Genomic DNA, 17928 nt, shown 5'->3' with positions numbered 1-17928 from the left:
GAATGCATTTTGTACCTTATTTTAATTGATGCATTTTAAAATGCACACTTTCTCCTGATATTGGTATTCTTATACACATTGGTCGGTTGGAGCAGTGCACCACAAAACTCAAGAGAAGTTCAGATTTAAAAGGATAGCTGTCTTTGATTCAGTAATAATAATAATAATAATAATAATAATAATAATAATAATAATAATAATAATAAATTTTTATTTATATTCCGCCCTCCCCAGCCAAAGCCGAGCTCAGAGCAGCTAACAACAGTAACATTCTAAAATCAATTCATTATAAAATCAGTTCAAGTCAAATGCAACCATTGGGCTAGAGTGAAATTTTGGTAGCTCTCCATTGAAATGTGAACCAAAACAAATTTCTCCCCCCTCTCAACCACAAAGCAATCACTGCCACTGCTGCAGTGAGATGGAGGCTGTTGCAAGAGTTATCAGACGACAAGCTGGAAGGCGTGCAGAAGAAGGCAACCAAGATGACCAAGGGTCTGGAAACCAAGCCTTATGAGGAACAGTTGAGGGAGCTGGGTTTGTTTAGCCTGGAAAGAGAGGAGATACGATAGCCATCTTCAAATATCTCAAGTCACATGAAAGCTGGAGCAAGGTTGTTTTCTCCTGCTCTGGAGGATAGGACAAAAACCAATGGCTTCAAGGAGATTCCGACTGAACCTCAGGCATAACTTTCTGACAGCCTGAGGTGTTCTGTAGTGGAACGGACTCCCTTGTCCAACAAATTAATTTAATTTTATTTTTAAATTGAACTTCTCCAGATTTTGAGATGCAATTCTCTAACCAAAACCTGGCATATTTATTAGGGGAAAGTGTGCACAGATATGCTTACACTGGGGAAAGTAATGGAGGTAAATGCATTACATTGCCCTTTCTTAACACCGCTTTTGCAACCGCTGCTAACAAGTTCTGTTGAAAAAGCAACTTGGCTGGTTCTGAGCGGAAACAGCATCTTATTGTAACTGCAGCAAATATAGGCGATCGCTTGCTGTTCTGCGCCAGCAGTCCCCTTCCCCCTTCATATTTTCCCTCAATTCTGACAAATATCATTTGGTACCAGGTCTTGCGAAGTGTTGGTGATTCCTTTGCGAGGCTGTCCTCATGGCAGGATACGTTCTGCAGAGTATCAGCTACAACGATGAAATTTTAACCTCAGGGACTACAGTTTTATTTTTAAATGTTGTTTATTTTACTGAACGCAAGGCAGTACCCAAAGTATCATGGTGCTTGGATTTGATAGGAGGAAGCGTGCATGGGGAAATCGCATGGAGCATTTATACCTGACGCAGGAGCCCCGTTTGAATAGTGCTTAGTATCGCTGGCCATTCATTCATTCAAAAGTTTGCTATCCATAATGAGAGCCCTGTTTAGTCAGATCAAAGTTCCACGTATCCAACATACTGCTTTTATAACCGTAGCCAATCAGATGCTATCAAGAAGCCCATAAGCAGGATATGAAAGCAACAGCCTCTCCCCTCGTTGTTGTTCCCTAGCAACAACTGCAAAGCTAAGCAGGTTCTGGTGTGGTTTCAAATTGGATGGACCGTATGTCGAGATTCCTGCATTGCAGGGGGTTGGGCTAGATGACCCTTGAGGTCCCTTCCAAGTCTATGATTCTGTAACTGGTGTTACTCAGTGGTATTCTGTACCTGAAAGCCATGAACACTTCTGTCTTGAGTCTTGCCTTGGATGCGATTTATGGCACCAAAACCAAGAGAGAATAATTGTAGCAGCTGTTTCTGAGCCTGCTAAATCTGAACCGAAGTTTTTGGCATCTTTTTTTCCCTCCACAAGAGGAATGATAAAATGGGCAGTGGGCAGGGAGAACACGAGGAGAGGAAGCACAAATTCCGGAACAGGAGGAAATTGGGGGGAAATTAATGGGCGTGGACGCGGGTGGCGCTGTGGGTGGCGGGTGGCGCTGTGGGTTAAAGCCTCAGCGCCTAGGGCTTGCTGATCGAAAGGTTGGCGGTTCGAATCCCCGCGGCGGGGTGCGCTCCCATTGTTCGGTCCCAGCGCCTGCCAACCTAGCAGTTCGAAAGCACTCTCGGGTGCAAGTAGATAAATAGGGACCGCTTGCCAGCGGGAAGGTAAACGGCGTTTCCGTGTGCGGCTCTGGCTCGCCAGAGCAGCGATGTCACGCTGGCCACGTGACCCGGAAGTGTCTCCGGACAGCGCTGGCCCCCGGCCTCTTTGAGTGAGATGGGCACACAACCCTAGAGTCTGTCAAGACTGGCCCGTACGGGCAGGGGTACCTCTACCTTTACCTTTTAATGGGCGTGGAGATTGATGCAGATGAACGGTGCCTGCAACAGTGTCTTGTGTTCATTTTGTGACCTTTCAAAGATGTAAGTTTTCCTGCAAACGGTAAGTGTCCTGCTCGCAGAAGTCTAGTGATTGCTCTGTTCTCCTTCAGTACCGCACTGGTAACAACGCAATACCAGGATGCAGTGTTATTCCAGAGGTATTGTGCAAGTGAGGAGATGGGCCGTGGGCATTGTGGGAGAACATCATATCTGCCACTAGCAGGGCAGCTGCTGCATGCAAAGTCAGCCAAACAGTATCCATTATTTTTTAAAAGATACAGGGGAATTTTTCTTGTCGCCGTCCATCCCCCTGTCTGAAACACCCCACTTTCATCAAAAACATCTCCTTTTGCAGCCACTGGCTCACAAAGAGTCGGAGCGTTTGCAACTTAGCACTAACTCTCTGCTAACACCTAAGTACCAATAATTGGTTCCAACTGGCAACAGGACTAGAAACTCGGGTCTTTAATCTTTAAAAATGGAATCCAATAATATGTTTGCCGGAAGCAGGAAGAGAGAATTGCTGTCCCTGGAGCTCCTCGCCTTGAGCTGGAGTTGTAGCCTGGCAAATGGGTCATTTGGTGCCTACATTTCCCCCTGCTGGGATAGCTGGGTAGCTCAGTTGGTTAGAGCATGGTGCTGACAACGTCAAGGTTGCAGGTTCGATCCCTGTAAGGGACAGCTGCACATTCCTGTATTGAAGGGAGTAGGACTTCCAGCTCTGGGTTCCTTCCAACTCTATGATTCCTGAAGGATTACAAGTTTCTAGCTCCATGAATAAGAATAGCTTTCAGAGTTATAAAGACTCAGGTTCCAGAAGACAGAGTACACATCTGCCATCATATGAATTTGCAGGACTTTTAAAAGAGAACATGAACTATAGGCTGTTTTTAACACAATAAAAGAAATCAACTAGGGGTGAATTATAATCACAGTGCAATCACCTTTTAAACTAAATTGCATCTCACCAAATAACAGTGCTGTAGGCTGCTTCTTTTTAAAAACCAGTATTTCAGATAGTCAGTAATTTTCTGCAAATGCCAGGCTGCAGACAACAAAACCCTTTTGTAACTCCAGTTGACCTGTTCAAGATCTTTTGCTTCCCGGTGTGATTGCGTTAATTCTAAATTTCTTTTAAGTGCCATGCCTGAATTAGAACGAGAATTATAAGAATACACACACACACACACACACACACACACACAGCGCTTCTGGCATTTAATATGAAAAGGAAGAAGCTATTTGCAGGTGCTTGTAATGGCTGTATGTGATTGAGCTCACAGCGTGTCTGTTCTCAAGTCTGTAACTATGATTGGGGGCACTTGAAACGCAGAGTGAAAATCGTATTGAAATGAACTTCCCATTTGGTTTATCATTTACCTACTGTCAGTGGCGTAGCGTGGGGGGTGCCAGGGGTGCGAGCTGCACCGGGCGCAACATTTGGGGGGGCGCGAGTCCAGAGGGAAGGGACAAGCAATCGAGGCTTGGTTGGGGTGGGGGGTCGTCGTCTCCGTTTGGCCGGCCCCCCTCGAGGAAGCGGGAACCTCTCTCCAAGGCGCAGCGCGCCGTCGGTGGAGGGAAAAGAGCTGCGCAGCAGCAGCAGCAAAGCCAGGAGGAGGAGGAGGTGGAGCAGCAAAGCCGGGAGGAGGAGGAGGTGGAGGCGCCGCCTGCCTGCCGCAGGATCCAATCCGAGCCTGCTAATCGCTTGCTGGGAATTAAGCAGCTCAAAGAGGCAAAGGAAGAGGTGGAGGCAGAGCCGCTGGCCCGGCAGGGAGGAAGCTGGAGAGAGCAGCGCGCCTGGGCGCAGAGAGGTGGGGTAGGTGCATGCGCCCTGACTGGCTGCCCGCCTCCCGGGCTCAGTGCCTCCATGACCCCTCCAGCGGCGATGGGAGAGATCAGGGGTCTGGAGCAGCCCTGGCTGGCCTGCTCCTGCTTCTCCCCCGCCTCCTTCCTGTTGCCGGCGCCTTGATCTCATCCGGATCAGGGACGAAACACGCCCATCCTTTGCTACTCCTTGTCGGGTCACTGCTTCATTTCTCCAGGGAGAGAGAGAGGAGAGGAGAGGTGCCGGGGATTGCCAAGCGCGTGTGACGCAAAGGGCCTGCCCCCACGCAGGCTGAGCGCCACGTGGTGGGGGCGGAGGGAGGCGCTCTGCACATGCTTAGGAGGCGCTTGCTGTTTCCGAAGAAGGACCCGGATACTGGATCAAGGCCACAAGGGCCCATCTAGAGTGGCCAAGCAGACGCGTCAATGAGAAGCACTCAAAGCAGGACCAGGGCACAAGAGCGCTCTCCCTTCCTGCTGTTTCCAAGGGGTGGAAGCGTCGCTGCCTCGAGGGGCTTCCGAGATACCCTGGGGTGAAATCCCGCTTCACCTTCTTGGGAGTCCCTCTCTTATGCTTTGGGGGGGGTAGCAAGGGGGAAGAATAATGATTTCCTCCACCACCAGCCCCAAATTCTATAGTAAGAGAAATTGGGGGCCAAGCCAACTGGGGAAATGGTGAGTCTCTAACTATAGAGCTCAGGTATTTAGGAGCAAGCTGGCTCTGCCCATAGGGAGGAAAAGCACTCTGTGCAAGCTCAGAAAACCCACGCTATGCCACTGCACGCTCGCACTCGCAGCTCTCTGCCCCTACCTGGCTCACTCACTCTCTCTCACTGCAGTGCTGGCTGTGCGAATCCGATCCGAGTGACCGGGTCACTGCCCACTGTGGAGGGGAGGGTGCCAGGTGTGCGGTGCGGTGCGGAGAGAGAGCGAGGGACTATCTGGGGGAGGGACAGTGCAGCGGGGGGGGCGCAAATTACTTGCCTTGCCCCGGGTGCTGACAACCCACGCTACGCCACTGCCTACTGTCATTGCGTACCGGCTAAAGCAGGGGTCGGCAAGGCTTACCAGGCATGGGCCGGATCACTCCCACAGAGATCCTCTGTGGGCCAGACTGGCGCAGCGCAACACCAGAAATCGCGTCTGCACATGTCCACAACGCCAGAAATCACTTTGCGCATGCCCAGACGCCAAAAATTGTGCCTGAGCAGAAGCAATTTTCGGCATCTAGGCATGAGCAGAAGCGATTTCCAGCACCACAGACATGCACACCCGCGATTTCCAGAGCCGCAAAAGAGAGTCCCCATGCTGTGCTGCTCCAGTTTAGCACAGCGCGTGGGGACTTGCCAAGTGGGCAGCTCAGTTTGGGGGCGGCTTATGGGCTGGTTAAGCGACCCTCATGGGCCACTTCTGGCCCATGGGCCTTAGGTTGCCAACCTCTGGTCTAAAGACTGTCAGTGCCACTTGATGGAGGGCCTCAGCCCACCCGAATTGTGGCACAACAGGGCTGCATTCACACATACAGATGCAGGGGGTTGGAATAGATGACCCTTCCAATTCTATAGTTCTGTGATGACAGGCACGTAGGATAGTGCCACAGAAAAGCTACTTGGTGAAGTGGGCACTAAGTTTATTTGTGTTTTCTCTCCACAAACAGCTGGGCTTGTTTTCCTTTGATGCTCCATTCACAGGCAGCACCAAAAGGGCAGAGCAGGCTAGTTTCTTACAACAACAATAATCCCTGTACATTTTACCTCAGATCTCAGATTCTACAAATGGTAGAAAGTTGCTCTTTTTTATATTAAAAAAGGAAGGAAGGAGAAATAGAAAGAGTTGGAGGTTCATCGGGGGCAGAAGGAATTATTCCCAGACACACTCACGAATTTTACCTCAGTGAAATTCAAGTCACCAATAAGACTGAAACTTAACTGAGAAACTTTCACTCCACCTCCAGTTAGTAATCTCCCCGCCCTTTGAGTCTTTTATGCCCTTAACAGTAGCCTGATATGAAGGAAATAAAGTGGTTGATGCTTTCTGCAACTTTTTGTTTCCATGCCAGGAAAAGCTGGTTGGGTGTATGTGTACGTAATCTCAGTCAAGCTGTTAAATTCGTCACGGAAAACGGCCATTTTGCAGAATTGTCTTTACTAGGTCAACACCACAATACATCCACACTATTTACGGATGTTACATGTAGTCTTCTCTCTCTGAGCCCAGAGAGGGCTCGCTGCTTCAAAGTCCTCACTGTGTCAAGTCTTTAGATCCATTGCTTCGAAGTCCTGCAACTCTTCACAAAGTCTGCAGTCTTTTCCGCAGTTCCTGTTCTTCAAACTGCTCCGCGCTGTCTCACTTGAATTATCCCACTGCCCAGCCACACCAAATGCAGTAACCTGAGCCCCTTATCTACCCAGCTTCAGTGCCAGTTCTGCCTGGCAACACCAATAAGACTGTCACAAGACGCCTGTAGCTGCACTGTGGGCAATGAGTCATCTCTGCCCTCTCATGGAGAAGTAGCCTGTTTTTTACGTTCCTTAACAAAGCTGCCCTTGCTCTATTTCAGTTTTTGAAAGGCATGCCTAACTTTCCTCTGCCACCCCCAGCCACTCTGGGCAGCTCCCAATCAAGTGTTAAAAACAGTAAAACAGTACAGCGTTAGATATTAAAAACTTCCCTAAACTGTTTCCCAAGTAATGCACTTTCTCGGAATAAAAAATGGAGCTTCTCGATCTAGTCAGCTGCTATCTCAAATGAGCCACCAGCCATTCTTGCCATTGTCCTTTCATCAAATAGCGATCTGATGGAGACTGTTGGTCACGCTGCGTATGTAATCCTGCATTAAAGCACTTAGAATGTGGTGTTTGTTTTATTACTGAAAACCTCAGACAAAGACGAATGTGTTGGTTCTTATAAGCTGCGAAGAAGCACAAGGCAGTGGCTGCCAGGATAATGATTTTGTAACTCAACAGCTAATCACATGTAAGTATGCTGTGCGTCTGCGCAAGTCTATTAAAACTGATTACAAAAATGCAATGGTGTCCAGTTTAAATATGACTTGCCCCAGGAATCTGCCACTGTAAACTTTGTCAGCTGAAAACATAATAAAATGGTTTCTGTGTAAATTTGAAAGCTTGGCTACTCATATTTGGCACCAAAGCAAGCAGGATACTACCAGAGAGCACTTCCAAGTCTTTTTTAATTCAACATAATTCTCCATAAAAACATACAGAAGCTAGGGGAACAAGAATCTTGAGCCAGAAAGCGGCAGAAATAGGGAGAATGCATTGCACAGAGCTGCGGGAATCAAATCAAGCACATCAGCACGATCGGATTTCTTTCTTTTTTTAAAAAAAAAAGAATGATAAAAAAAAAATGCGAGATGAAAGAGGGCAAGGGAAGAAACAAAGCAGCGAAGTTGCTTCAAACTACCAACCGGGATCCAGGGATGTATTTGCTGTCCACTAAAACATTTGCTTCCCCGCAGTTGCTCATGCGCCTCTTACACTGATAGCAGCGGCGATACCTCGCGCACTGGTCAAGCAGTAGGAGTTTGTCACCAGCGCTGTAATGGGAAGGGGACAGAGATTAGCAAAAGCAATGGGCTCCCCGAACGGGATATGCCAGCCAGCCCCTTGTCCTCAAACCTGGCTGCACCTCATCAGAAATGTTTCCTGTTTATAGAAGTGGTTTGTCAAGGGGGGCACCTATAGAGACCTCCCACCCTGCACCTCGCCAATTTCAGCCTTGAAATTGTCCTCTCATCATATACCTTGAGAGCTGTTGGTATTCAGCATAGACCAGTGATGGCCAAACTTGGCTCTCCAGCTGTTTGGGGACTACAATTCCCATCACCCCTGACCACTAGGGATGATGGGAGTTGTAGTCCCAAAACAGCTAGAGCTTGGCCATCACTGCCATAGACCATCGTAGGCTAAACAAGCCAACGCCTGTCTCAGTATAAGGCAGCTCAGAATAGCAATGATGCTGTTACGATTTTTCGCCAGGGCGGCTGAACTGTAGACTCCAATTCCCATCAACATGGTCAGGAATGATGGGAGCTGCAGTGCAACAACATCTGGAGTGCCACAGGCTAGCCACACATTTTACGTACTGTAAACCACCACTCTGAAGGGTCTTCTGAACCACATTGGAACATAAATAACAACATTTTTAATGTATGTGTTTATCTTCATCAGAGGATGCTCACAATCAAGGCATCAACTTTTCCCCAACTTCTGGGAATGTCAGGGATATGTTGCCTGTGACTTCAGATTGGTTAGTGCTATGCCAATTGTTTCCTTGTTCCAATCTTAAGGTAAAAAAACCCCACCCTTTCAAAGATCTTTCCATTTTGCAAAATTAATGGTTGCTATTATTTATTTGATGCATGATGACACATTTAGTGTGTCAGGGCATTGCCACAATTGATATAATAATAATAATAATAATAATAATAATAATAATAATAATAGGTTTTGCCCCAGCCACTCTGAGTGGCCACAGAAGAGCTGGGGTGGACCTTCTGGAAGTAAAAATGGGATGTTATGCCATCAGCTGGGAATTATCATGTGCTGCTGACACATTGATAGGTGGTGAATAAAAATCACATGGGTCAAGACAAGCTTCAGGAAGGCAACAGGCAATTATAATATATTTTTAAACTTTTAATGTATTTTTAACTGTTGGAAGCCGCCCAGAGTTGCTGGGGCAACACCAATTGCTGTTGTCATTATTATTATTATTATTATTATTATTAATATTATTATTATTACTACTACTACTACTACTACTACTATCAGCTGCAAGTGATGTCACGAGACTTTAAAGGAAGGTTGCACACCCCCATTTCAAACACAGAGCTGACATTTTCTAGAACATCATCTCCCCTCCAAAATAAAGTCGTTGGGACTTGATACGTATACAGTGGTACCTCGGGTTAAGTACTTAATTCGTTCCGGAGGTCTGTTCTTAACCTGAAACTGTTCTTAATCTGAAGCACCACTTTAGCTAATAGGGCCTCCTGCTGCCACTGCACCGCCGGAGCACAATTTCTGTTCTCATCCTGAAGCAAAGTTCTTAACCCGGGGTACTATTTCTGGGTTAGCGGAGTCTGTAACCTGAAGCGTCTGTAACCTGAGGTACCACTGTGTTTGCAACTGGGAAAGATGAATGTGAAGGGGAGTAATTTTGCTTGGGGCCTAATCATGTCTAATCACAGCTGACATCCTTCCACATCCTCTTACAACAGACCAAGACACATGAACAGATTTTCAGTTGCAGCAGTGATGTCTACACATTCTTCCACCTAGGCTGCCACCACTGTCCTATCCCCATGGAAAGCAATTTTGATGGGCAGGGAGAGATGCTGTGCCATCACCCAGGATTCCCAGTCCTGTGTGATGCAATGGGACTGTCTCTTCTTGGATGAAACTGAACCTGGTTATTTTGGGAGGGTGACCAATGCCAGGAAGAGAGAGTCTAGCACTGGGGAGATGGTGGGACTCAGCTACTCCCCGTTCTGCACCCACAGAGTGCCAAGACGCCACTGCCATTCAGATGGCAGCTTAGTGGCAGCACTCCGGCCCAGCCAAGAGAGAGGCAAGGAAGGGGCTGGCGAGTTTGGCTGTCGGCTGAACTTTACCGTCTAAAGATCTGCTCTTCGTAATCCCGCTGCCTCTTCATCCCAGCACTCTTCTTCCAGTCCTCCTGCACGGCTAAATTCATCTGGAATATCTTCTCTAGACGCTCTCCTTTTTCAGCCATCAACCTAGAAAAGGCAGCGTTGTGGGGGGGGGGGGGGGAGAGTCAGATCCTGGCTCCTTTCAGATCATGGCTCTGTTCCCCCCACTAGAATAAATAGTGCAAAACCAGAAAACTAACATTGCACATTTGCAATGGGTTGCAATAAGAGCACACACAAGCTTCCTCTCCAAAAAACCATTAGGGGTGTAGGCAGGGCCGGATTTAGGTTTGATGAGGCCCTAAGCTACTGAAGGTAATGCGGCCCTTTACATACAGTGGTGCCTCGCAAGACGAAATTAATTCGTTCCGCGAGTTTTTTCGTAGAGCGAGTTTTTTTTGTCTTGCGAAGCACCACGGCGGGGAGGGGTGGGGAGAAGCAGGGCAGCTGCCGCAGCCGGTCCTTGGACTCACCCGCGCCTTGTGGACACCGCGGTGCGGCTGCTGGAGGGCGGCGGGGCTCAGGAGCACAACTCCGGCTGCAACGCTGGCTGCTGGCGGCAACGGCTCCTGAGGGGAGCGCGCGAGGGCGGTGGGCAGTGGCGCAAGGCAGCCGGAAGGTCGGAAGGTCAGCGGGAAGGTGGGAGGGAGCCGGAGGAGCCGTCAGCAGGAAGGTGGGAGGGAGCCGGAGGAGCAGGGAAGCGAGCATGCGTGCGTGCAGTGACCATCGCCATGACAGGAGAGGCAGGGCTGTTTCGTCTAGTGAAGCAAGCCCTTAGAAAAATCCGTATTGCGAAGCACCTCAGAAAACGAAAAACCCTTTCTCTAGCGGGTTTTTCGTCTTCCGAGGAATTCGTCTTGCGGGGTACCACTGTATGTCCAGCTGTCCTTTGTCAGCAGCAAATTGTCGCTGTTTTTTGTGTTGAATATATGCTATATGGTAATTTAGGGACCTAATATGTATCTAAAGCCATTTGCACATGTTGCCGTGCAACCAGTCCATGCAGAATGTAGGCACCCTACATATAGGTAAAGGTAAAGGGACCCCTGACAATTAAGTCCCGTCACGAACGACTCTGGGGTTGCGGCGCTCATCTCGCTTTACAGGGCTGAGGGAGCCGGCGCTTGTCCACTTCCGCAGACAGTTTTTCTGGGTCATGTGGCCAGCATGGCGAACCAGAGCAGAGCACAGAAACGCCATTTACCTTCCCGCCAGAGCGGTACCTATTTATCTACTTGCACTGCATACTTTTGAACTGCTAGATTGGCAAGAGCTGGGACTGAACAACGGGAGCTCAGCCTGTCACGGGGATTCGAACCGCCAAGCTTTCGATCGGCAAGCCCAAGCAGCACAGTGGTTTAACCCACAGCGCCACCCGTGTCCCACACCCTATATATAAAAATGAGCAAACCAGTGATATTTTAGGGAGCAGGCTAGCAGGCAGGGCCCATTACTTACATCATAGGACCCTACACAACACCAAACACTGTTGCTGTATGTAGGTTTTATTCTATTTGTATTTTATCTTATATTTTGGAAATGTACATTGTTTTGTTTTTGTTATGTACTGAAGTTCTCACCCTGGGCCAGCAGCGGATACTGTAGATAGTTTTCACTCAGGTCCACGTCAGTTATTTTAGGCAGGAAACCCTGGGTTGCTGTTGCTACAATGTTGACAGCCGGCTGCCTATAAAAGCAGGCCGGCTGAGCTGATTGCTGTTCAGTTCTGTTCCAGCTTACAAAATAAAGAGCTGCTTTGGAGAAATCGCTGTGTCGTCTGCCATGTCTACCCACTATTCAACAGTTTTTTAAAAAAATATATATGGGGGCCCCAAGAGAGTGGGGGCCTAAGCTATAGCTTGTTTAGCTTATACGTAAATCTGGCACCGTGTAGGAAACTTGCCTTACACCAAGTCAGCTTATTGGTCCATCTAGTTCAATATTATCTAGACCTAGACAATTGTTCTTCAGCTATGGGTCCCTAGATATTGTTGGACAGCAACTTCCATCGTCCTCAGAAAGATTAAGCTGAGGAGCAAGACTGGAAGGCATTGTAAAGGAATGTAGATTTGACAGTGGACTCGAGACCTGATCCAGTCCACCCAAATCAAATAAGGCAAGTACAATTAGGAATCTGAGTTTGCAGGATTCCTCCCCCGTCCCCAAGCAAAGTGCATGATACTCAAGGCTAGTCAAGTTATTGCAGCACCCAATGCAGAAAATTCCACAAGAACATTACTTGGGGAACAAAAATGATGATGATGATGAGATATATATATATATATATATATGCTTTCGTAGATTTTCACGGGTACAGGAATGCAGGTTTTGGTGTCCTCGGGTGTCTTCCCGTGTAAAAGTTGGGGTGTCTAGGCGACGTTTCGACGAGGTCTCACTCGTCATCTTCAGGCTGGTGCTTTCGGCTTCTTGTTACTGGAACAGAGCAGGATCTCAGTGTTTGAGTTCCTATAAATACTGTTGAGGAGGTGTGGTGTATAGCCTCCAATGTTCTGGGCAGAGAGGAGGTTCCCAGGCTAGTGTGCCTTTTCTTCTTTTGTTCCTTAATTACTTGAGGGATATCTTGAGTGATTTCTTGAGTGATTTCCTGAATCCCACTTAGGTGGGTCATTAGGTGTGGATTAGTTGCTAAAGCCTTCGTGTCTTGAACTCTTGAACTTTGTGAAGAGTTTTTCTGAGAAGATGGCTGTACTGCACTTGGTTGTGCTCTGGCTTGGCTTCGTGTATAGGGGCGAGCTGTGGTTTTGTGGCCTGTGCCAGCCAGATCTGTGTAGGGATTGCAGGGGGGTGCAGCATCCGGAGGTGCCACCCTGGTTTGGCTACTGGATGGTGTCTGTAATTTATCTGTGGAGAGGGTCTGGGTTTGGGTCTGGTGTGGTTGATTGGTGATGGCGTTCTGTGTGCCTCTGGATCTGGTGTCAGATTTTGTGGGGAGGGCTAATTTCCAGATGTCTGGCAAGCGGGATGTGTCGTCACGCTTGTTCATGTTGTGAGGGTGTTTCTCTATCTCGATGGCTTCCATGATTATTCTCTTGTGGTGATGTTCCATGTTAAAGAGCAATTTGGAATCTGCAAAATTAATTTCGTGTCCTGTTTCTTTCATGTGTTGGAAAAGAGAGGAAGTTTTTTCTTCTTTTTTGACGGCATTCTTGTGTTCTGCGATCCGTGCATTTATTCGTCTGTTTGTTTGTCCAATGTACGTGGCTGGGCAGACTTTGCAGGGTATTTCATAGACCCCTTGGTTTTCCAACTGAATTTTATCCTTGGGGTTTCTGAGGATATTGGCTATTTTTTGGTTGGTGCAAAAGGCTGTTTTGATATTGTGTTTATGGAGGATTTTGCTAATTTTATCTGTAGTGCCCTTGATATAAGGAAGGAGGGCTATGCCATTGTTTTCTTCTGTGTCTTGGTTTTTGGGGGGTGTTTCTTTTTGGATTAGCTTCGTAACCCTGTTTTGCTGGTATCCATTGGCAATTAACACATTTGAGAGATTCTGTAACTCAGTTGTCAAGTGGTCTTGGTCAGCCAGGCGTTTGGTTCTGGAGATGAGAGTCTTGGCTACGGAGTTTATTTGTGCAGGGTGGTGGTGTGATTGTGCATGTAAGTAGCGGTTGGTGTGTGTTTTTTTCCGGTAGATAGTGTGTCCTAGGGAGCCATCAGGTTTTTTGTAGATTAGGACGTCAAGGAAGGGAAGTTGGTTGTTGGCTTCTATTTCCATAGTAAATTGTATTTTGGGGTGTAGGCTGTTGAGATGTGTGAGGAAGCTATCCAGTTTTTCCTTCCCGTGTGGCCAAATTACAAAGGTGTCGTCAACATATCTGAGCCAAAGTTTGGGTTTGTGTTCTGACTTGTCTAAAGCATTGGTTTCAAAGTGTTCCATGTACAGGTTAGCGATGACCGGTGAGAGGGGTGATCCCATAGGGATATGTAAACTCCGTAGCCAAGACTCTCATCTCCAGAACCAAACGCCTGGCTGACCAAGACCACTTGACAACTGAGTTACAGAATCTCTCAAATGTGTTAATTGCCAATGGATACCAGCAAAACAGGGTTACGAAGCTAATCCAAAAAGAAACACCCCCCAAAAACCAAGACACAGAAGAAAACAATGGCATAGCCCTCCTTCCTTATATCAAGGGCACTACAGATAAAATTAGCAAAATCCTCCATAAACACAATATCAAAACAGCCTTTTGCACCAACCAAAAAATAGCCAATATCCTCAGAAACCCCAAGGATAAAATTCAGTTGGAAAACCAAGGGGTCTATGAAATACCCTGCAAAGTCTGCCCAGCCACGTACATTGGACAAACAAACAGACGAATAAATGCACGGATCGCAGAACACAAGAATGCCGTCAAAAAAGAAGAAAAAACTTCCTCTCTTTTCCAACACATGAAAGAAACAGGACACGAAATTAATTTTGCAGATTCCAAATTGCTCTTTAACATGGAACATCACCACAAGAGAATAATCATGGAAGCCATCGAGATAGAGAAACACCCTCACAACATGAACAAGCGTGACGACACATCCCGCTTGCCAGACATCTGGAAATTAGCCCTCCCCACAAAATCTGACACCAGATCCAGAGGCACACAGAACGCCATCACCAATCAACCACACCAGACCCAAACCCAGACCCTCTCCACAGATAAATTACAGACACCATCCAGTAGCCAAACCAGGGTGGCACCTCCGGATGCTGCACCCCCCTGCAATCCCTACACAGATCTGGCTGGCACAGGCCACAAAACCACAGCTCGCCCCTATACACGAAGCCAAGCCAGAGCACAACCAAGTGCAGTACAGCCATCTTCTCAGAAAAACTCTTCACAAAGTTCAAGAGTTCAAGACACGAAGGCTTTAGCAACTAATCCACACCTAATGACCCACCTAAGTGGGATTCAGGAAATCACTCAAGAAATCACTCAAGATATCCCTCAAGTAATTAAGGAACAAAAGAAGAAAAGGCACACTAGCCTGGGAACCTCCTCTCTGCCCAGAACATTGGAGGCTATACACCACACCTCCTCAACAGTATTTATAGGAACTCAAACACTGAGATCCTGCTCTGTTCCAGTAACAAGAAGCCGAAAGCACCAGCCTGAAGATGACGAGTGAGACCTCGTCGAAACGTCGCCTAGACACCCCAACTTTTACACGGGAAGACACCCGAGGACACCAAAACCTGCATATATATATATATATATATATATATATATTTAAGCAACTTGTTGACCTGTCCGTAAACCCAGAAGTCTGCTGCCTGAAGGAGACACCCTCCCACTGCCTAATTACAAGAACTTTGCAGCTAAGAAATAATGCCTGAGTTTGCATTATTTCTTCCCAACCCATTTCTTATTACTTTCTTATTACTGATTCCTGGGAGCCTTTGGGGGCAGGATAAAAATGCTCTGGATAATCATCGCAACCATTTTGTGTTCTTACTGTTCCTTCGTTCTCTGAAGCATCTCTGCTGCTCTTCTCTGATCGATCAGCTCTCTGAGGATGGCTGCCCGCTTGCGTTCCGCAGCCGCCTGCAGCTGGCATTTGGAATATTCCTGGCAGCGCTTCTTTTCTTCTCCCATTCTTTCGTTATTCATGTCGTTCTTCCCAAAGATGACCCCGGCCGAATCAGGCTCGCACTGCGGCAACGGAGCTGGCCTCATCTTAATCTGGGTCCAAATTTGAGAGGGCGAAAAATGAGCCTTATTCTTTCCTCTTACGCCTGCTTCTTTCGTAAGGAAGCAGAAACAGGAACTACGGAGCCACGTACACCGTGATCTATACCACGTGTGAAGACAGAACGTGTGGATAAGGCAAACCAAGCCTTATGAGGAACAGTTGAGAGAGTGCAGGATGTTTAGTGTTATGTACAGTGGTACCTCAAGTTAAGTACTTAATTCGTTCCGGAGGTCCGTTCTTAACCTGAAACTGTTCTTAACCTGAAGCACCACTTTAGCTAATGGGGCCTCCCGCTGCTGCCGCGCTGCCGGAGCACAATTTCTGTTCTCATCCTGAAGCAAAGTTCTTAACCTGAAGCACTATTTCTGGGTTAGCGGAGTGTGTAACCTGAAGCATATGTAACCTGAAGTGTATGTAACCCGAGGTACCACTGTACTGAGTTGAATAGGATTCAAATTGCAGCAGCCCGATTGGTCCTAGAACAATACGATTCAGAATGCAGCAGTCTGATTGGTCCGCAGGAGCCACCCTATCCAACTCCATGTGGAAGTGAATCCACAACCTGATTGGCCTACAGGTGAATCCCGGAACTAGCCAATCACGTGGGGCCCATTGTGTAAATAATGTACAGTAGTACCTCAGGTTAAGAACTTAATTCGTTCTGGAGGTCTGTTCTTAACCTGAAACTGTTCTTAACCTGAAACACCACTTTAGCTAATGTTTCTGTTCTCATTCTGAAGCAAAGTTCTTAACCTGAGGTAATATTTCTGGGTTAGCAGAGTCTGTAATCTGAAGCATATGTAACCCGAGGTACCACTGTATATAAAGCAGACATTTCGGGGGAACTCCCATTCCTCACTACTATGAGCTGAATAAAGAGCATGAAATCCACACTCGACTCCGAGTATATTTCATTTAGCCTGGCAAAGAGGAAACTGAGAGGAGATATGACAGCCATCTTCAAATATCTCAAGGGCTGTGTGGCGTTTGCCCTCCTAGGTGTGTGACATCATACTGGGTTCATAGGGAAAGGGTTAACTACAGTGGTGCTTCGCAAGACGGAAAACCCGCTAGACGAAAGGGTTTTCCGTTTTGGAGGTGCTTCGCAGGACGAATTTGCTATGGGCTTGCTTCGCAAGACGAAAATGTCTTGCGATTCCTGGGGTGTTTTTTTCGCTCCCCACCCCCTTTTTCTAAGGCACTAAGCTGCTAATAGCCTTTTAGCAGCTAATCCGCTAATCCCTTAAACCTTTAATAGCTGCTAATAGCCGCTAATAGCCGCTAAACCGCTAATCGCGCTAATCCGCTAATGGGCTTGCTTTGCAAGATGAAAAAACCGCTAGACGAAGAGACTCACGGAACGGATTCTTTTTGTCTTGCGAGGCACCACTGTAATTATAAAATGACTAACCAATGGCAACCCAGGGGGCAGAGTTAACTGTGTATAAGGTTTAAGCATAGAGGGTTTTTTGGAGGAGTTAGAGTGGTTGAGAAGACAGTCTGGAGTTAGATGAGAGAGGGAAGATAAGTCTGTGGGTTGGGCTGATCTGGTGTGAGAGAATTTCTTAAGAGGACTCAGTCAAACAGTTGAGATAATCAGTCAGAAGGTATTAGGAAGGTATAGGCCGGTAAGGAAACTAAAGTTAAGATACTGACAGGAATATTATCGGAGAAACCATAAACTTGTTAATGTTTGGAAAATAAACTTGTTTTTTCGGTTCACTTTTAACAACTGACTGAACCCAGTGTTTTACCAGAGAGTAACTAGTTGGCGGCAGCGGGGAAGCAAGCACAGTGGTGGCACAGGGATCAAGAGACCGTTAAACGTCCGGGGACCCTGTGTGATCACCACATGGAAGGTGGATGGAGCAAGCTTGTTTTCTCAATGACTTCCCAAACCAATGACTTCAAGCTCCAAGGAAGGAGATTTCGACTAAACACAAGAACTTTCTGACAGCAAGAGCTGTTCAACAGTGGAACGGTCTCTCTGGGGAGCTTGTGGACTCTCCTTCCTTGGAGGTTTCTAAGCAGAGGTTGGGTGGTCAACTGTCATGGATGCTTTAGTTCAGATTCCTGCATTGCAGAATTAAATTAAGGTTGCCATACATATGGAATTTCCTGGACATGTCTGGGATTTAACCGGCAAAAATGTCGCCTGTGGGGTATTTTGGGAAATCGGTAGATGGCCTTGGGGTCCTCTTCCAACTTTACGGTTATCCGATTCTAAAACAGGCCTCTGCCATGGTGTACTGTACTTTGTTTTACTGTACTTTGTTCCGCTTTTAAATTTATTTTGCTGTTATTTTCTGTGCTGTTTTAACTGTTTGTATTATCTTGTGTATGTGGTCTTGACACATATATGGGGAAGGTGAAATAATAAATAAATAAAACAATTTG

The 17928-nt window shown here is 47.1% G+C and overlaps 1 protein-coding gene and 1 long non-coding RNA gene across 2 annotated transcripts in view; one reads left to right on the top strand and one right to left on the bottom strand.

Annotated features, from left to right (window-relative positions):
* LOC310675891 overlaps nt 1–1777 on the top strand; it is a 96105-nt gene extending 94328 nt beyond the window's left edge. Inside the window, exon 2 of the long non-coding RNA XR_014510287.1 lies at nt 559–1777. This is a non-coding gene — a long non-coding RNA (uncharacterized lncRNA). The remainder of the gene's footprint in view (nt 1–558) is intronic.
* A 5546-nt stretch (nt 1778–7323) lies between these two features.
* The window catches only part of CCDC81 (coiled-coil domain containing 81), a 35294-nt gene continuing 24689 nt past the window's right edge, over nt 7324–17928 (bottom strand). The window contains exons 13-15 of the mRNA XM_083436475.1: nt 15295–15521; nt 9787–9912; nt 7324–7707 (exon numbers count right to left, since the gene is read on the bottom strand). Of these exons, the coding sequence (XP_083292601.1) occupies nt 7566–7707; nt 9787–9912; nt 15295–15521 (495 nt within the window). The 3' untranslated portion in view covers nt 7324–7565. The remainder of the gene's footprint in view (nt 7708–9786; nt 9913–15294; nt 15522–17928) is intronic.

The sequence above is a fragment of the Podarcis tiliguerta genome (assembly GCF_965153285.1).
Source record: "Podarcis tiliguerta genome assembly, chromosome: 4".
NCBI classification, from domain to species: domain Eukaryota; kingdom Metazoa; phylum Chordata; class Lepidosauria; order Squamata; family Lacertidae; genus Podarcis; species Podarcis tiliguerta.
This window is presented reverse-complemented; position numbering and strand designations above follow the sequence as displayed.